The sequence below is a fragment of the Struthio camelus genome, chromosome Z (genome assembly GCF_040807025.1).
Source record: "Struthio camelus isolate bStrCam1 chromosome Z, bStrCam1.hap1, whole genome shotgun sequence".
Classification (NCBI taxonomy): domain Eukaryota; kingdom Metazoa; phylum Chordata; class Aves; order Struthioniformes; family Struthionidae; genus Struthio; species Struthio camelus.
Genome location: NC_090982.1, coordinates 21,714,555 through 21,735,431, shown reverse-complemented (window position 1 = coordinate 21,735,431; position 20,877 = coordinate 21,714,555). Strand labels below are relative to the sequence as shown.

Genomic DNA, 20,877 nt, shown 5'->3' with positions numbered 1-20,877 from the left:
TATACAATGACAGGCTTGTTCGTGTTGCTGCTTACCCTAGGAAAAAATTGTCATGTACACTCTAGGTGATTTTTTCCAAAAAGCGTGTCATGCAGTGTCTTTTCAAATGACAATGTAATTATTTGTTGGTGAAATAGTGAGGAAACAGTGTTCAGTCCCAAGTAATAACTTCAGCAGTTCTGGTTGTGGTTCAATATGTAGATTGTTTTATCGCTTTATGGCAGTTTCCTTATTGCATTAATTGCCATGAGCTGTCAAGGAGCTTCGTAGTCTCCCTCCTTCCCTTTCCCCTTTCTCTCAGATTAGCTTTGAACAGTGTCTTATTCCTATATTTTTGGATGCTGGCTTTATGAGTGCCTCTTTTCTGGTGTACATCTTGGCGTGGAAATTTATTGCAGTTGCATGCCAATTTGTAAATGTTTACTTTTCCCTTCTCTTTGGTATCAGTAAAGCTGATACTGTATTACATTTCCTATCTTTTTTTTTTTCCTTATATGTGTGCACAAGTGAGTTAACATATTGGTAGCATTAACGTCTATCTATGTTCCTTGTGAGTATAATTCTGTAAGAATTATGCAAAGGTATGATGCACCTGTGGTAACGGCTACAACAGAACTATATGTTCCTGTTCCTAGTATTTAATGGTAGCATGATTATCCAAGTCAGTGTATTGGAGAATGGGGACTGTAAAGCAGTTTTCTTTTTAAAAGAAAACTTCTCTTTGTTGTGTCTTTTTGATTAAAGAGTGCTGTGCTGGTGAACTCCTGTCTCTCTTGCATGCACAAAGACTTTTAGAATGTGCTTTCTCAACTGAGTGAGATTTGGTGCCAGAAAGTGCAAGACAGCCCTTGAAAATAAGTCCTTTGTTCCAGCAGCTGAGTACAAGTGAGGCTTAAGTCTGATGTTTTCATTACAGCAGAAATATTTGAATTTCTGATGTGGTAATTATTTATTACAGTGTAAAATGCACTCTATGGCTTAGCAGAATTTTATGCTGGAGATGGGGCATCACCTTGTGATAATTTTCACTTTTCAGAACAGAAAATAGGGGCAAGCCTAAATGTACGGACAGGAGGGTAAGTGCCTGCTGAGGGTTCATCTGCAGCAAGAACTGCTTTCGATTCTTGAAAGTTAATGCATAGAAATGATCCTCTCGAGGCATAAAAGAATAAATACAATGGAATGCTTTTTCTTCCTTTCATTTAATTAGGATCCCGTGGACCCAGCAAACACTGTAATTGTAATTCGCTCATTAGTTCCTGGAGGTGTGGCGGAGCAAGACGGCAGACTTCTTCCTGGAGATCGGCTCATGTTTGTCAATGATACCAACCTGGAAAACGGCAGCCTGGAAGAAGCGGTACAGGCGCTAAAAGGAGCCCCGACAGGAACAGTTAAAATAGGAGTTGCCAAACCACTGCCTGTAAGGATTTTGGAATTAGATGGGTACTTTTCTGATCTTTTAAGCTGCTGTGTAGTGGTTCTTACTTCCATATACACTTTACATGCTTTAAGGTATAGCTGGATGACTCAAAGCATCCAGAAAACTTAATTGAATTCCTGTACCTCCTGGCATATAGCAGGGGCCTGTGTGGTATATGAATACAGTAGTGATTCCAGGACCTAGCATGCTTATCTTCTAGATCAGGGATGGTTGCTGAGGAAGCAGCAAAGCCTCTTGTAACCAACACAGTCTTTTCAGGGCTGCGTGCTGCCAGGCGTAATTTTGTAACCTTCACAGAATCTTCCAATGCATAAGATGGTGGCATGAAGTCAATTGTATGCTGTTTATCTGAAATTTGCGAAGTCTGCTTTGCGAAGTCTGGTCTGCTGTATGTGTAGCACATATGCAGTCTTTATATTCAGACCACACATTTTATATTAGAAGAATGCTAAGTAGCCTTCAGCTCAGATACCATGGACCTACTGGTTATTTTGATATATCCGTAAATAATTTTGGGCTTGGTTTAGAAGACGATCTCAAGCAATTAGAAGACTGAGGTTGTGGAACAGTCTTCCTTTAGCCTTCCTGGGGCAAAAATAACTAACCAGTTTTCAAAGGGAGCTCAGTAACTTTAAGATTCTGTTTGTATGACGACTCAGAGATAACAAGGGACTCAAGACCTAGAAGGTCTAGTAGCAGCAGCGTTACCTAGATAGCGTGTCAGCAAGGATGCTGTGCAGTTACGCATCCCTGCACTTACTGAGTTCTGTACAGCTAAGAGTCCTCATATTGCACAAAGTCTAAGTAAGTCTGAACATACTTTTGAATATATAATTACCATAATTTACAAAAAAGGGAGAATTTAGAAGATTTCCCAGGATGGTAAACAGCTATTTCAAGATTACATCGGCATGCAATTAAAGAAAGAGCCTAGAGCTTCCTGAACTGTGTTCATTTCCTCATTGATATCTCAGAGGAACAGATTAAAAGCCCCACTACAACCTTTTGACTATTTTTCTGAATTATCCAGAGTGAAGTCGAAAGTGTGGACTAGAGGCCCTAGTGCATTGCATTTAAATCAGTGGAATGGCACTGGTTTACATAGGCAAAGATGATTTGGCTCGCTGCTTTTGGAAGCACAAGTACTGTGTTTTGGGTTTTGCTTTTGCCTCTTATGAAATGTTCATCTTGCAGTCCTTGTGGATGAGAGATTTCAAATTTTATTTCTTAGTGGTTTTCTGCGTGGGGGGTGAGAAAGAATGGGTAGAGTTGAGGTTACTAGGAACTTTTCTCTCCCTTTCACTGTAAGAGGGCATTTTTTTAGCTTGCTTTGTGAAATTATTTTTTTGCAGTGTAGATTGTATGTTGGGCACTAACATGTCTCTTGAACATTAACATTTCATGCAAGAAAACGTCAGCTCAAAAGAGGACCTGCGTAGTTGTTCCATTGGTGTTCCCAGCAAAGATTCAGTACCAGGACTTTAATGTTTCACATATTATGCTTGCCAACTAATTAAACATTTTGAGTAATCTTGGTGGGTTTTTTTTTTTTTTTTTGAAATATGGACAGATATACATAAAATCAGATTATATGGGGAAAAGCTGCTGGTTTTTAATGGTGAACATATTTTATCCTTTTGTGGCTGCTCCACCCAACAATTACAGTCTTAATATAGGCAGTAGATGCAGTCTTCCTACTTGCTAACGTGCTTACTTTGTGGTTAGTGAGGCCTCTACTGTTGGGCTGTGTCGCTAGTGGAAGTTCTGAGGGCATGTTTAGAAAATGTTTGACGATAAGAACAGAAGTCTAAAATGAATTTAGATTAAGCTGTGGGTACTATGGGATAGCTGCCTATACGTTTTTCATTACTTGTGCGTATAAAACAGCATTGTGAAGCTGAATCAATTCAGGTAAATTAAAAACAAAAACAAAGTTTGCTTACCTACCCAACATTTTAATTGTGTCTAAGATGAACTCTTTGCTGCATTTGATATTCATTTGCCTCTCTCAACTCCCTCACATAACGCGCTCTGCACGTCCTCTGTCCTGGCCACTCATCCAACTCAGAGCTTCGTTCTCTCTGCAGCTGTCACCAGAAGAGGGCTATGTCTCTGCTAAGGAAGATTGCTTTTTCCGCACTGCCCAGTCACTTGAGGAGGAGGGCCCAGCTGATGCAGCCCTCTTCCGTGCTGAGCTGGCTCTGGTTAGTGGCCCAACTTACCAAAGATTTCCTTAAGTCCTTGCATTTTGTAATGAAAAAGGGTTGCTTTGTCACTGTTCATGCTTACTTTTTAGCCTTTACTGTCAATACACTATTCCTGCACCGGAGCCGGGGTGGTTCCCCGCATGGTGGAAGCTGGCATCTGGAGATTTTGTCTGTTTGCATGAGCTGTGGATCTGGCCTGTGATATCTGAGTTGCTGGAAAACATGGAAATATTATGCTGAGATTTTCAAAAGAGCATGGCCACCCACTTCTGCTTGCGTCCATTGAGCATCCCTTTGAAAATCTCACCTAGCGTAGAGAAATGTTCATGTACTTGTTCTATTAATAAATCTCTTCACCTGTATTTCATAAATACATCTTTCTACCATCCCAGATGATACCCTGAAAAGTTTGTGGAACTCTCTTTTTGCGTGTAAACCAGCCTTGTGAGGAGTGTTGTCTGTCTTCAGCAGTTGCCAACGCTTCATCCTGATAGTATTCTTTAGACTTCGGCATCAGTCAGTGATTATGAGATCTGCAAGGTTAAGGGGTGTTCACTTGTACAAATAATACAGTTTAACTGAGCTTTTAGTGCCTTATATAGCCCAGAAGTTACCAATTATAATTCAGATAAAAAAGACAAAGAAAACAGGACTTTACCAAAAAAACATGATTATTTGTTTTCTTGATCATTCATGCTGATCTGGGCCTGATATTGGAGTTTATTATGTCTCCATTTTGTTGGGGCATGAGTAGGGAAGCAGATTCTACTAAACAGAACCTAATGTATTAAAACCAAACAAACCAAAAAAATCCAGTCCAAACAAAAAAAAATCTTAAATGGATCCTCCTCAGTGAAAAATCTCTGAATTACCGATTCAAATATATTTGTTATCTTTTGACATATTTGCAAATGACAAGCTGTTTTTAGCAATGTACTTTTGAACGAGACTGCCTGTCTTCTCTGTACCAAAATACCTCAGTTGGTATTTTGGTACAATAGTTAGGCTACTAGTTTTTTCAGAATAACAGCATTTGACTTCTTCCATTCATTGAGAAGAAATATGAAGAAACCAGGTTATCAGAAATATCCTTTAATTAAAAATATGTGGAAGAGGTCAGATAAAACTTAAGGACATAAAAAAATGACCTTCTATGTGTAACTCATATAAACATTTTTAAAATAATGGTCAAGAATAGTGAAAATGCATGGCAGGTAACAGTATGGTTGAAGCTGTCGAAACTTGCTGTCTAACTTGAAACATGAAACTGAATGTGGAATTACACAGCTGAGAATGAGCTTTCCAAGTGAGCCCACAAGGAATTATTTTTCATCGATAAATCTACGCTCAGATTTTAAAGATCTTCCCTCTTTTTGCATGGTCTTCTTTTTTTTTTTTTTTTTTTTTACTTCCAGGCTCTGTTAACATTAAAATATGTTTTTCAGAAGACGGGCTGGGAGTGCGTTACCTCAAGGGATTAGTGTGAATTAGATGCTGTTTTTTGGGGGTTGCGACAAACGAAAAAAAAAGGAATCATTTGTATTCCCCAGAAAAGGAAATATCTTCTGGTGGCGCTCGAGATTTTTGCTGTTGCTCTTGTGAATCTGCCGTGATAAATTCACGGTATGATTAACCATAAAGCCAAAAAACCCTGCACTTAGATCTTATCTCTTAAGATAGTTGACTGGATGCCATTAGCTGCTTCCCAAGAGTTTCCAGTACGTACTGTCATGGTTCTGAGCTCACTGAACTGTTTAATATTAGCATACCTTGCCGCCTTGAACTGTGCCAGAGGAGATGCAATTAGAGTCAAAGTATGGTAGGTGAAGCACTGTGAAGTTGTTTCAGGACTGAATTTTGCTCTGGTACTTGAAAAAATGGAAATCTTGGGGGGGAAAAAACCCGCTTCATTTGAGGAAAGAGAATGAAAAAGATTGAAGAATGCTATCTGTATCTGGAGTAGTTCTTAAAATCTCATTTCTTATTGTAAGACAGGAGAGCAGTCTGTATTAATCTTCTTCTTATTAAATGTTTTGAGAATGAAAGTATAAAAACATGTATGTCGTGAATATTTCTTATAAATGTTTTGGAAAGTATTGCACTTCCCAGAATATTATTTTTTGTGTGCTTTTAAAAGCAACCAAACCTATGAGGTTGGGTGTGGTGGGGGGAACATTCCTGAAATGTGCCATTTAAGTGAAGCTTTTTATTTTTCCAGCATTGATTCTTGTAAAAGAAGAGAAGAGGGGGAAAAAAAAATAAAGTGAACAAAAACATATATTCGCTACAGGGAGTACAGCAGAATTTTCCTAACACTTCATACTTCTAATAATAGGCATCAGCCTCTGTCAGCTCTAAAATGCATTTCAGTTCAGACTCCAACTTTATTTCACATATGCCTTGCAACCTCTAAAGTTGGAGTAACATGAATTGCAACTAGAGGCAGAAATTTTGCGTCCTGTGCAGTGCATATAACATTTCATTGTAAATGAAATTTACAGCGGTGGGAGGTGGGGGTGAATGCAGCGACGTGCCAGCCAGTATGTAGCGGCTGAGGTGCGTGTGTTCAGGGCTTACGTGGTGTGGAGGTAAGAGATATCCCGGCTGATTAAATTGCTGTTGTTGTTAGGTGGACTCCAGCGAGGCAGATCTAGCGGATGAGTCCACCTTCGACTCGCAGTACTCCCCGGACAATGACAGCACCTTCCAGGCGTCGATGCTAGCTCTGCGCGGCAGCGCCTGCAGCGATGAGCTCAACTATAGCCTCTCTCTGCCGTCAACTCCCAAGGTAAAAAGGAGAACGGTTTTATTGATGGCAAACCTTGGTTATGACTGTGAAAAGGCTCAGTGCTTCTGTGTGGCAGCTGTATTGTTAGATGTGAAGGCGTAAAGTTGTCACAGCTCCATCGGCATGTACTTTTGTTACCGGATAGGCTGCAGTTTTGTTTCGGGGTAGCGTTGGTGCCTTTCGGAGACCCGCGCTGAAGAGTGTGGCAGCTAAAAAGTTCAAAGTTTGGGCTGTGTTTTGTGTAGTCAGGTAAAGTGCTGTGAGAGTATTTGCACTGTTAAAATTGTGGTGAGCGGTCTGCTACAAAAGGGTCAATTATTATTACTTCAGCGCTATTAAAGATCGGTTGCACAAAGTAAATGCAATACTCCACAGTATTTTAGCCATAAAAAGCAAGAGCAAGTTTTCATCGTAAATTTTGCTTTTATACTATGTGGTTAGCGTATTTGAGAGCTTACAGTGTTCTTGAAACAAGTGCTCACAATGATACTGTAACTAAAAGTACATCTGTAGCATTTCAAACCTCTGGATGATAATTCGTTAGTATTTAAAGTCAGTAAATGAAGGTAAGCTCCTTAAGAGTGTTTTTGTTCTTGCCAGTCACGTACCTGTGTTGAATTGGTTTTTATGTCAGTAGCGATGCTTTGTTTCTCACATGGTTTTTCTTCCTCCTTGCTGTTGGCAATCTACAGATTTATTTCTCTAGTCCAGAGTCTTTAAAGTCATTTCCTCCAGTATTCATCGTCTCTGAAAGCAGCAACATGGAACTTGCTTCCCGGGTTCTCACTAGCGTGCAGTCTTGCAGGGAGTAGCTGCCTCTTTTTCCTCCACACTTGAGGCTCAGTAGCTGTCTTTATCCTTTCTGGACTGCGTTCAGCCCTCGCAGGGCGCTTGTCTGAAAGAAGAGTTCATCCTCTAATGGGCTCTCCTAATCCACAGCAGAGCACATCTTTGCTGTGGCAGTGGGACAGCTTGCGTTGTTTAACCCTGTAATTGTTACTTAAAGGGATTATGCGTTTTGCATGCTGAGAAGCATTTTATGAGATAGAGACTGGATTTACATTCCGTATAGTGCTGAGGTTGTCAGAAGTCTTAAGTTTTATTTTCAGTATTGACTTGAAGAAGGCTTTTACTCACTTTTTGTTTTTTAAGATCATGGTCCTGACTTTTCACTGTTTGTCTTTGTGGTGTCATTTGAACCGTTATGACCTGAGCGTTAACTTCTCATCACATAACATTTTTACTCTCTGTAGAGCCATGAATGGCTTTATGAAGTAAACATAGTGAGGAAATCAGTCCTTAAAAAAGACTTTTAAAACAAATGAGAGATGTGCTAAACCAAAAAAGTGCTCTTAGGTGCTATGAGGAACGCAGAGGCATTTCAGCTATTTCTGGTGATAAGGACGGCTGAAACAGAGGCTCTGAGTGCCTTTGCTGTCGCTTTTGAAAGGGGTGATGAAAAAACATTTTAAACCAAAGTAATGTAAATGGTCTAATGAGGCCACACATTCCTGCTGCTACGGATTCCTGAAGTTATGTTTATCTTCAAAGATTAAAGCATTGCCCTCTCTTTAAATCAAAAATAAGAAAGGATGTATACTGCTGCTTATATCTAGTAGCATATGGAATAAATTTTGAGTATGATCTGGATTTTGGTAATGAATGTGTTTTCACTGATTTGGAAATAGATACATGAAAAGGGTTAAAGTACACATGCCATCTGTTACTGAAACCTTATGAAATCGTTTAAATAGATTAGACTCCTGCTATTCTGTGCTCTGAAAGGTAGGAAATGATTTCATTGATTGCATCATGCAGATTAGTGGTATTTTAGGCTTTGCTCAATTATCTTCTCAGAAGTTACTTAAAGCAATTGTTCACGGGTGAACAGTTTTTGATGACTGTCTGGAGACAAGTTCCTCCAGAAAAAGTTCCCTATATTGTCCACTTTTTCCTTCTTTCTTTTTACTGGGTTGTACTGAAGTGTTGGGACTGCGACAAGCGCGGTGTTTGTGTTGACATCTGAACAGAAACTGACTAGCTTGGGTCTATGTCCTAAGTCTGTACTTGGATGCTTCTTCATATTAAGAAAGCTGCAATGTTAATTTGCACGCAGCAGAAAGAAACAATTGCTTTTGAGTCTCCTTGAGTTTCGCTAGACCTTTGTTTAGAGTAAAACTGGAGAAACATGTCCTTGGGAAAAGGAATAGAAGTGTGAATAGGACCAGTAGACAAAAAGCTAAGACAGACATAGGTAAGGGATTCTTCTGTCTATATTTAGTATGTTAGGCAGAAAAGTCACCAATATTAATGTAGAACCTCTGTGTCCTTGATTCATCGTCTTAATAGCTAATGGCCTACATGTTTTCAACGTTATTTTGAAAGCTCAGATAGGGAATGTTTATTTATTTTTATCTATTTATTTAATTTTTTTTGGTCGGGGTGATTTTTGGAATCCTTTAAAGATATATGAAGTTGGGCACCTTGGAATCTTGAAAATGTAAACAAATGTTGTATAAAGGACTTAACCTTTGTACTGCAGCCGTTATCAGTGAAACTTGCAATAAGTACTAATTGTCAAAGTTCTGTAAGAGCAACATTGTATGTTGATGCTGTCATACTTCAAAACCTCGTGTTCCATTATTGCTTAGATTTGACTGATTTTTTTGTATTCCTCCCTTGTATAAGAGGGATATCTAAATATTTCACTCAGCTGACTTGATTGTCAGGTTGTACTCATATTTCATAGGCTGCTTGAAATTTCCCTTGCCTTCCTATGTATTTTTAGAATAAAGACGTTGGTCTTACAGACTTCTTCTCCCTGAGAAAGATGATTGTACCCTTTAATTTTAATAACTGAATGGAATTATGTCTAGTTTGAGAATGAGTGGATTGACACTGCTTTGCTGAAATTAGTGAAGTTGTGCTGACAATCACCAGGTTAGAATTTGGCCTCTAATGTTTGTCAGTAATTTTATCCTCATTGGTTTCTGGTACAAATGGAAAAGGTTGTCTGAGGAATCAAGTAAATTTTATAGTAGAAAGCCTGTAGGGGTTTACTGAAGATACTGCCATGACAATAGATGTATTTACATTCTGTAAAATTAGTGTCTGTTGAAGATTTTAGCGTGACATACACATTTAATTTATACTAGAAAAGAATGTTGGTTGTTTACTGACTCCTCTGTTTAACAGGCTGTTGGAGAGGAATGCTCAAACGCTGCTGCTGATTTCCAAGTATCCAGCAAGAATCTGTGCAGTGTGGATCATCTGAGTCAGAGAGTGAGAGAGAAAATGTCCCTAGCTGGCAAGAGCTTGGAAACTGCCACTGGTTTTACTAACAAAGAGCTTTTGGCTCTGGATGTTTCGGATATCAACCAAAATGAAAATGAGGACACAGTGACTTGGGCTGCACCTCAGACAGCAGCAGAAGATGCACGAAATACAAACCTTGCTACTGCAATGCAACTGGATCCCACTGGAAAAGTAAAGATTTTTTAAAAAGCAAAAAATTGACTAGAGAAGGACTATGTCAAACCGTAGAAATCGCCAGGAGAAATTGACGTTGGCTAACAGTCATGAATGGTTATTTGATTATAAATGTCAGAGTCAGCTGTGGTAAATCACATCACAGCGTATGAATTCAGAGATGATTTATAGCTTAAAGATAGTGATCTCCCAGAGGCTGGAGATACGGGGGTATAAAAATCTGCTTGTTCCTCACGGCAGTAGACACTGGTGAACAGCAGCTGGGCAGGTCAAGAGGCTAGAGCAAGGCTTTTCTTCTCCATCGTTGAACTCCACCAAAGCGTGGCCATAAAGAGGAGGGAGGCGCATAGCTAGAAACTAGGACTAGGAAGCCAAGGGGGGAATTCATGTGAATGTCTTGTGTTCTGGTGCTCACACAAGGTCACGCAGTTCAGCTCTAGTCTGTGCATCAACTAGTCTGTGATGCTACAGGGTGTAAACACAATTTTTCCTAATGGCAGACACTATGATATGTGTTTGTATTTCTTCTATGGAATGATTTATTAAGGAATTCTTATAAGAGCTGTAGTTTCTTCTAATATTCTTTTGCAGCCTTTTTTTTTTTTTCTTTTAAAGTTTGGCAGATTGTCAGACATCTGTGGCGAGTGAGTCAGAGAGCCTTAAGTTCATCCCACTAATTAAGAGTGTAACTGATGTCACTAAATTAAGACCATACTTTGCAACAGACTTTCTGTGTCATATGGATGAAAACAGGAACCTCACATGTTCAGTCTGACCTATGATGGACTGTGTTTTCCACCGACTGTATAAGGAATCTGCATTAGTTATGCTCCTAGCTTTGATATGAGATAGGATGAACTGAGGTCAGGCTGCCTAGTTGTATTTCCAGTGGTGTTCTGAACTACTGTTGTTTTTCTTTGTGTCAGGATCAGGTGCTTTTAATGGAAAAGAGCTGCCCCGTGTCTGTGGAGAGAAGTTCCATAGTCCCAAATGCAGTTAAAAACATATATGAGAAGACTATCACTATCGCAAAAGGCAATTCAAGTCTAGGTAAGGTAGCTAATCTTACATTCTTGCAACCTCTACAGGGATATGATTTTCTGTTTCTCTCCTATGTTTCCTGTTTTGATAGAAGTGACTGAACGTTTTCATTTTAGCGCAGATAGCGTAACAAAATATTAGTATTTCATTCTTTGCTGCTTCGACTGTGATGATAATGAATCCAACTGTAACCACCTTCAACAGAAAAGTGTCCAGTCTCGCTGAGATACCCTCTTTTTTTTCCATAAAGAAGAGGAGTTTAGTCACTCCTAAATGTTAATAGCATGTTTTTAAATACATTGTTTTTTATTGCCTGTAAGTTTATGTAATACAGTGGAAAAGCGTGATATAGCCAAGGAGTTCCATACTGTGGCACAAAACAAACTTTGGTCAAAGAGTTACAGACTAGACTTTCAAATGTTGGTAAATAGCAAAGGATCCTGCTCTCTGAGGTTACTCAAAAGGGTCTAAACTAGCTGTTCAGTTGCTTGCTACTGAATTTTGTTTGTACCCTTAAGTGCCTCAGTATTTATGAAAATCAGATCACTGATCCCTTTAATGGGCAACGTCTTTAGCTCAGATGCTTGGACTGCTTGGATAACTACTGGCTTTACTGACCCCACTGCCAGGCTGCAGAGAAAGCAAGACATGGTGCAGTCCCAGGCATTTGGATTTTGTTAAAACAGTTTTGTTAGTAATAACCTCTTAGCTAAGTAGAGCTGTGTGTTTCGTATATGGCTATGAGCATTGTAAATGCAGTGAACATACAAAGCGAATTTCACGACACACATAACAATAAAGCATAAAAATACAAGCCTGGGGTGAGGTGCAAACTGTCAGACGTTAGCAGCGTGAAAAGCAAGAATAGCTTCTTGGGCATCCATACCATGAATGTGAATTATGCTTTCTCCTGGGCTTTGACTGTAGACTTTTTCCTCCAGTCTGTGTTCTGGTCCAGTGTGCTGCTTGGGCACAGTGACCAGTTTACACAAATGGCTGCACTGCTTTTTACTTTCATTTCTACAAAAGGAGCTAAATCAAGAGCTGTGAATAATGTTGAAAGCTGCAGCTGCATCAATTATTGCAGTTGAGAACTGTTTTTTTTTCCTTCTTTTAAATGACATCACTCATAGTGTGCAATAGCTCTTCAAATCCAACCATAACTGGAGGTGCAAGCTTTCGAGTGTGATTCAGAAAGGTAAGAGCACCAAGCACCCACATAAAAGAGGAATTCAGACGCCAGCTTTTTCTGCGATAAATTGGTGACTCTGCAGTGGCATTTAGATTTTTCACCTGTGGCTGTCCAATGTGTGACATGAGAGTTGTAGTTGCCTTGTAATGAGATGTCACCATAGAAAAGTGGGGCCATACTTTTCTCAAGTACTGCTGTGCCAGCCTTAGTAAAACTGTGTTATTGGCTTCGTGAAGCGATAAACACCGGCTCGGAGTTTTAAACCACAGGTTAGTTGTTTCCTAAGAAATTTCCTCCTGTGTATGTGCTAACTGTAATCTGATGTAGAGCTATGTCTGCATTCAGATCTGATTGAGTAACCTATGCAAGCACATCCATAGAGAGATCTCTTTTGGAAGGATTATGTGAATGTCAATATTAAGGCATCTGTCTTAGAACAGCACCTCCGATTTCCATCTGTGATGTGCTCAGCATTGTAATACCACTAACCTAGGAGGCAGAAGACAGGCAGTATATCTCTATTGTATGCTCTCTCTAATAGCAAGGGATAAACCAGTGGCATTGTGTGCCTGTAGCATAAGTCTGATATACCCGTATTTGGATTATAGATTATGAAAGTTAGGCAGCTAGCCTAACCACAGCTGACATAATTACATGGCAAATCATAAATATAAATCTCCAGTCCTCAATAATTCCATAGTATTTGATCTTTTTAATATTAATTACCATCATGAAGATGGGTTTGTGTTCTTTCCAAAATGTTAAACGATGACTTCTGCATACCAAAATAGACAGGTATATTCCTTTGTCTAAGAAGCTTATTGGACAGCTCCTTGCTAGTTATGACCACCTTCTTTTTATGGCCTGACAGCTATGCTGATCTCAGCCGTAAATGGATGTGAGACGCTAAGACCAGTAAAAGCTCAACAGTTTCTGGAAGGAATCCTAAAAAGCACAGTATTACTGTTGTTCTCTAAGGTTACAATTTTTTTTCCTCTCAGACAGATGCAGAGGCAGATGTTTGTAGGGTTGGCTGAGTCTGTGTACCCTGGGGGTTAGAGCTGTTTTCTAAAAACTACTCAGCCAGTTCACATTCTCTAGTCTGTCTTCCAAGCTACAAGTTTATAGAGTTAATATGTTCAGTCTTTCCCTTCTGTAGCCATGTATGTGTATAAATGGTTAGAATTTTTTCATAATTAATGTCCTTGGAGCTCTTGCTGTAGGTAGCTATCATCTTGGAGATCATCTTCCTTCCATTCACAGTCTGGAGAACGTGACAAAGGTCTGAAGATACAGAACTGTGCTAGTAGGGTCTGCTAACTTGGTGTCTGCACGCAAAACCAGGAGAACACAAATGGGGTTGTCACTGCTGCTTTCTCTAGGAAATCTTGTCCTGTAAGGCACTCTTTCTTCAGTTGCTTGATGTTGTTCCTAAGGGACAGCTTCTGTGTTTGTCGCTCCACAGAAAAGAGTAAAAATAACTTTTGGGATATTAAGACAGTAGAAGAGCAACAATACTGAGGGGAGAAGACTCTGCTATCCCTGCAGGTACCTTCCCGTTATTCCCGCTTAGGGAAGAACACTTTTTCCTAGAGCTGGCATCGAGATTTATTTCCTGAGCACCAACTGCCCTGAAAATAACAGTAAGCACTCATGCATGTAAGAAGATTTCACAGAGTCATGTGAAACCCTATACCAAGAATAAATCGGAACCAAAACGAGTAGTGGGGGGGAATGAGCATTTGTGTCTTGTTTCCCTTTAGAGAAAAGAATGTGGTGTGAAATGGTGTGTAAACCTAGAGAAATCGTGCACTGCAGGTAGGTCACGGTGTAGCTCAAGTAATGTTCTGTATCCTTCAATATGAGATACTTGCAGAAGTCAGGATGCTCTTCTGGGCCCACCAGGGTAGCGGGAACGCAACCGCTGTCTCTGGTGGGGTCTGATTTGGGCCTTCCTCAGTGGACAAAAAACGTGCAGTTCAGCTAGGTTATTGGGCGTATGCTTCTTTGATGTTTAATCCTCTTAGCCATGGCCATGTCCCTCTGTTTTTTTAAATGGAATCCACACAAAGCACAGTAAAATGTGGTGAAACATCCAGACGAGTGATGAATTTGGCTGGTTTTGGAATCAATTTCGCTTCCATTTGTTCTTTTTCTGTTTAGCTGGTTGGGCTTTTTTGGCTTAAATTTTCCACTGCTCTTGCATTTATTTATTTATTTATTTATTTTTTGTATTGAGCCTTATGTATTAGACAGCACAAGGCAATTGTATTGTGACTGTGCTTTGTAACTCACTGTGCTTTGTAACTCCTGTCTCCTCTTAGGAAGACGAAAATGCAAGGAGAACTTGAGTGATGCATATAGGTTTGCTGACACTGACGAGTTGGTTGGCTAGCTTTTTCCTTCTGAGCCTCAGCTTACATTCTCTCTCTTGGGACTCAGAGCTGTAGAGAATATTTTGACTTTCCTAGAGATGAGGATTAACTGTTGTCTGTTGCATGCCTATTTCACTGTAGGGATGACGGTAAGTTCCAATAAAGATGGCTCAGGAATGATAGTCCGCAGCGTCATCCACGGAGGCTCAATAAGTCGAGACGGACGGATTGGTGTGGGAGATTGTATCCTGTCCATTAATGAAGAATCAACTTCTAACTTAACCAATGCACAAGCTCGGGCTATGCTAAGGAGACATTCACTCATTGGACCAGATATAAGGTAGGTAAAGTTAGAATATGAATTGCGGTAGGAAAAAGCTTCTAATTAAAAATTGTTTGTAAATTTCCTAAAACAGAATTTTGTTTGTTTGCTTTTACAGTGTAAATTCACTTTTAAATTACAGCATCGTGTGGATAATTCATCGTCACATTACAGCTTCATGGGTTGGAAAGATAAAATCATTTGTGTGAGAGGCTTTCGATGTTTTTAGAAAAGCCGTTGTCATGTAGTTATCCTCATCACTACCGTCTTGACTGGCTTTACTGAAGGAATAGGATTACTGTGAGCATTTAAATGGGTTTGTTTGGATTTTTTCAAAATCAGGCTGCTCGTCCAGGTTTTCCATTGTTAGGGAGTTGCAGTCAAAGTTTTGCATTCACAGTATGACTCTTCTAAAGAAAGCAAGGCTTTCAGAGAGGTATTTGAGTTTCTGAAATGAGTTTCTTTATTCTATTTGATAGATATCTTACTAATGGATTTTACTTTGACTGCCAGACAGAAAGTATGACACATGATGTTAATGCAGAAAAATAATATTTATAAAATTTTCAGTACATCTGTGAGAAACAGTAGGAATAGTCTGTTTTGTGAAGTCACTTCCAAGTTTTTATTAGTATACGTGAAGGAGCTGTTGTTGTAGTACAGAAATGTATGTTCTCTGGAGTACTCCTTAAAATTGGTGTTATTTAATAGGTGGCTTGAAAAATCCATTCTTCTTCTCAAATTCTGTCAGCTTACAGAATTTTAACTTTCCTTTAAAATGATTTTTTTTTCTAGCTGCTACAGTTGTGGAGTTGACTTTGCCAACATGTTGAACCATCTAGAAATGGCAGGTTCCTAAGTGAATGGACAGAATTCCAGACCCGTAAATGCTGAACTTACAGGTCAAAGAAACTGTTAGCTCTTTTTTCTGAAATCCGTGTTAACATGGATTAGGTCAGGTCTGCTTGTGGCATTACCAGAGCTGTCTGTACTAGATGCCTTTACTTATTTAGGAGGGTGGCCTTGAAAAGGAACAGCTCAGTCCAAGTGTCAGGTAATCATATAGTTTCTATCAATCAAATGGGCTACACAGCATTCCATTCTTCCCCTCAAACTGTTCCAGTTTTGAACAGATCTGGCTTTTTGGATCAGCTGTTTAAGGAATCTTCACTATGTGTAGTAGGTTTAATTGTCTACCACATAGCTGTCATATGTTTAGGATGTAATGCAAGCTTCTTCAAAATGATGGGATATGCGCATATAATAAATTACATTATTGTCAGTACTGTCTCAAATGTGAATGAGCCAGTGATGATAAAACATGAAACTGATTATTGTTCTCACCTTTCAAATTGTATTATCATTCCCACTACCATTACCGAAATCAAATTGGTATGTGCGTGTGCACGTGTGTGTATGTCTACTTAGATACACAAATGCAACAGCACCATTCTTCTTTGAGGAGTCTTCTATTCATGCCAAGGTTGTGTAAACAAACACAGGTGTGTTCATTATTTGTGCTTATCCTTTTATAGCTGCTACGTTTGTACGCTATGTGAACAGAAATTTTGTTTGGTAAGCATAGTCTGTTTCTGGACATGTCCGGAAGACCAAAATCTCGTCTTAGACGTAAACATTCAGATGTCCCAGGAAAATGCAACACCTTTCTGAGAGATCTCATAGGAAAAGGGCAGTTGCCATTCAATTCTGACTAAGATTTTTGGCTTTCACTTTATATTTTTCATTGCATTCCTGTGATAGAAGTTCAAAATGAGGCCATCTTGATTTCGAAGAACTGAAAGACCAAGTCCTATGGTAGCTTCCAAAGCTTGCGAGAACGACAACAGAATTTTTGGCCTGCACAGTTTTGGTAAAAAATTATGTCAGCGTAACTGAAGTGCTCTTTGATTTGTAATTTCAAGAGCGGTACAAGATCCCAGAAACAAATTATGATACAAATGTCTGGGGAGATGTCCCATATCTGAATATTTGGAGATATGGAGCACTATTCTGATTCTTATTTGCGTCGGAAGGCTAAAATGTAAACCTCCTGCTGCAGAGCTAACGTGGGTGCACCACCATGTAGGAAGCCTCTGTGATTTAAGGGCTAGCCTTTCAAACAAGTAAAAATTGAGTCTCTGTGGCGTTATCCTTGGGAAACAAGGGTGTACAACCACTCAAATGTGGCCACCTTGATTAGTGTTCCGCTTTATCCCTGCAGGGCTTCAAGGTTAGGGCCTCAGCTGTTAAGTTGAAGTTTTTGGGCAAAGTATCTTAATTTCAAAGCTGTGTATTCAGCAGCGAACGTTTTTTTCTGAGCAAATTTCAAGCCATTTTTACTTGCTACATAAGACTTTGTTTTATTTTATTCAAGGAAATTTGATTTTTAATAGTTCAAGAACCAGCAATCTGAGTTCCAGATTTATGTATTTAAATTTTTATTTTTTCCCGCTTTGTGTGTGGAAATCCAGTTGTATGGCCTTATGCATTCTGTTTCGTTTCTCGCTCTACCTTGCCAGGAGTTCTTATATTTCCGCGATAACAGCCAGGGGTTTGTGTTCAGCAGCAGCTGCTTGTAACATCTGCGAGATAATTACTGAGCTGAATCAGAATTCACCTGCCTTAACCTGAAAGTGTGGGGATGAATTCCTGATCAAGGAGTACAAGATTTATTGCAATTCCATTTTTACATGCTTGTTAATAATCACTGCTATAGACACTAATAAAGTGCAAATGCTTTCTGGGGGAGATGTAGGTGGAGAGGAGGTGGAATGGCAGAAAAAAAAGGAAAAGAAAAAACAGAAAGCAAAAAAAGAAACAGCAGCTCACACTTTTAACTACATAAATATGCCTCGCACATTCAGCATGAGACATTGACAGTTGTTAACACCATTGTAAAAAGATGCTGCATCATATGCTTCACATTCTAGATCTTCTCCAGCACCTGCTGATGATCAGGCCCTCTTTTATGTGTGAGTATTGGTGATTCAAAAACTCATTATGGCTCTGTGTTGCAACTTGTCTGTAAAACCATTTCATGCTTTTATGACATCCGTAATGTCAGGGATATATCCAGATATAGGTACATATTCTGTGTGTGTGTGCGTGTGTGTATAGGTGTAAAAGTGTGTCTGTGTGTGTGTATGTATGTGTATGCTTCTACAAATCTATGTGGCTTTAAACCTGAAGATTGGAGCATGCTTCCTAAGACGGGCATGAAAATACCTCTATTCTAAAAAAAAATTGTATTTTTAATTTTGTCTATGTTAGCTGTCCCAGATGTGCTCAGAGCACGTGTGAGTGCGTACAGGGCTCACTGCTAGAATTGGCATGAGTATGATGTACTGATATCTGGATTAATCTCAGTGTCATATTTTCTGTGGCACTTACATTTTACTTTTGTCATGTATAAAAAAGGTTCAAATTAGACCTGAAGCGTTAATGACAGTAATTTGTCCTGAACGTTTTACATACTTTGTTATTTGGTTTGTGGATGTTTCAAGGTTTTTTGTGTGGCTGTTCAGTCAAGCATGTGATAAATGTTCCTCTGTACTGCATGCAGTGTTGTGTTTACAAGATGTTTTCATACGTACACCATTTGGTGTTTCCATTGTCACTGCTTTCGTTGCTAGTGCATATCTCTGGGGGGGGCGGTTTTTGTATCTCTCAAAAAAGGAAACAACACTTTCTCCTTAAAGCTGAACAGCTATGAAAGAGTGGAAACATGTAAACTCTGCATATGCTTTCCCTTGAAGTTGCTGACCTTTAGCTTCTTTTGCAGATAAGAAATGCAGCACTGTGGTAAAGCAGTCATTTACTTGTTTCCTCTGTTTTCTCTGTCTTCCTCCCTGTTTCCTGGCATTTGCTTCTCTTATTCTTTCTTTCCTCCCTCTAGCATTTTAAAACAGATACTGGTCCAGGTGCCTGGGTTGTTGTTTCCCCCGAAGCAGGAGGTCAGCAGTCAGTCCGCGCGCCCGCGCTCCTGCTGTTGTGGGCCTGGCACCAAGGTCTGGCTGGGGGTGTGCGCTGGGCAGGGCAGGGTGGTGGCAAGTGTCTGCAGACCTCACTGAGACCACCAAGAAGTGAGCTGTGGTAGCCAAGAGAGACAAATTTGATAGCTGTGAGGGTTATATCCAAATACTAGAGAGGGAACAAATTCTTGGCAGAGGCAAAATCCCAAGGCAGGGTAAATCCAAGGGCATTAGTACAATCTGATCTTGCTCTGTCTCACAGAAAGCAGCCTAACAAACGGAGCAGGAGAGACAGCCACTCAGCAAAGATGAATTTCTGCCGAACACACTCCCTAAAACTAATTTTCAGCAGAGTTAGCTTTGTGTATTCATCTTAATTTCAGTAATAATGTGCAAAGGAGAGGGGAGAAAGGGATTCTGACTGTCACATCAGTCAGACGTAGCTTAGCGAATAAGAGCAGCTGGGGAAAACCTTTCCAGTTAACTGAACTCAGGAAATTAGTAAGCAAGAAACGGATAAACTCCTACATAGAACGCACCTTTTCATGCGTTTAATCCATGTGATTTAGTTTGTGGGTTTTTTTTTTTAATAATGTTTTGCAATATTCAAGTAAATATTCTAGATTATATTTGTGAAATAGATGAAGCATTATTGATGTTTATTTGCAGATGAGAGCAAAGAGCTGAAATGCATGGAACGTCCTGTGCTTAAAATTAAGCAGCTAGATAAAACACTAGAATAGAAATAATGTAATTCTCAGAAGAGCTAAAATTTGATAGCTCCCACTGATACAGTCTGAACTTGAATCCATCTGTGGAAATTAATTATTTCAGTTGCTCGATTTTAGATGACCAGGTTTAAAATAGCAGAGTGAACTGCTTTACCTCTCATTTTCTGTACACTGCACAAAACAGATAGATAGCTACCTAACAGAATTGTGGGGAGCTACTACTAAGTAACGTGTAAGGCTTTTTGAGAGCATCCTCTGAGCCATACCTTTTGAATACCCTAGCGCAATGTCAGTTATTTGCTGATATAATTAATCTACAAGGTATCCCAGATGTTGGAGAGCATATGCTTTCCCTCCCCCATTAACTGATCACTCATGCTAATGTTGCATGAGTGAGGGGGAAGTACTGCTAAGTACCCGTTTGCCTTATGCTCCCTGCACAGAAGGACTGGGCGAGAACTGAAACGTGCTGGACTCTACCTTAATCAGCAGTTACTCTCTACTGTCTACATCTGGGCTGAATCTTGAGCCTTGGTGTATAGGTTTCCTGTCTAAGAGCCTGCTGTTCTCGTTTCTGTGCTACAAACAACAGCTTCCAGCTACAGTTCAGCATAAAGGATGTAGTCCAAATGTTCCAGCCAGCAGAAACATTGCATGCAATTCTGGTGCCTTTATTGCAGCTGCCTTTCAGTGGAAAATGTATTATTTCCTACTTATTTTTACAGGGTGAAAATTGATGAATTTGAGGATAGGCGGAAGTAACTGGATGGATGATGCGTTTTCTTTCACTGAAATGCAATTGGCACATTTTGTGGGTCTCATAATGGCAAGAATTGTATAAGCTTACTGGATGGAGCATCTGTAGCAGCATTTGTCCCTGTGAGAATTTTATGAGCGTAATACTAGCACTTTGCTGTAGTTAAACACATCCAGAATTGGAGATGGCTGATGAGCAGTTGTGGTTGCTTTCACAAACTGAATAACTTTTCAAACATTATTTCTAAAATGATAATTTCCATTCTTTCCCCTCTTTCCCCTCTCCGTTTCGCTGTTTAGGCTTAGTAGAGTACGTGTGTTGTGCTGTTGGGTGTTCCTTGGTGCTGGCATGCCCTCAGGAGAGAGAGATAAAAATCAATGACCTTAGGCTCAGTATTCCTTATTGTATGTTACCTTTTGAGCATTTCAGAATGAAAGCACTTTGAATACATGACCCTGCTGTGTTTGGAAAAAGGCCAAGGCCGAAGAGGGAATAGATTTCAAGGGAGAGAGAAAAACAGGTGATAGTATGTCTGGACTGTACCGACTTAATAGCCAGCTGCT

General features: G+C 39.7%; 1 protein-coding gene across 41 annotated transcripts in view; it reads left to right on the top strand.

Annotated features, from left to right (window-relative positions):
- The window catches only part of MPDZ (multiple PDZ domain crumbs cell polarity complex component), a 101,520-nt gene that overhangs the window by 43,017 nt on the left and 37,626 nt on the right, over positions 1-20,877 (top strand). For 19 of the 41 annotated variants that reach the window (XM_068926848.1, XM_068926856.1, XM_068926855.1 and 16 more), the window contains exons 17-23: positions 1,211-1,420; positions 3,529-3,645; positions 6,278-6,436; positions 9,632-9,922; positions 10,852-10,975; positions 14,675-14,873; positions 17,786-17,827. In XM_068926848.1, the coding sequence (XP_068782949.1) occupies positions 1,211-1,420; positions 3,529-3,645; positions 6,278-6,436; positions 9,632-9,922; positions 10,852-10,975; positions 14,675-14,873; positions 17,786-17,827 (1,142 nt within the window). The remainder of the gene's footprint in view (positions 1-1,210; positions 1,421-3,528; positions 3,646-6,277; positions 6,437-9,631; positions 9,923-10,851; positions 10,976-14,674; positions 14,874-17,785; positions 17,828-20,877) is intronic. The other 22 variants (XM_068926875.1, XM_068926874.1, XM_068926873.1 and 19 more) reach the window with 3 other exon arrangements.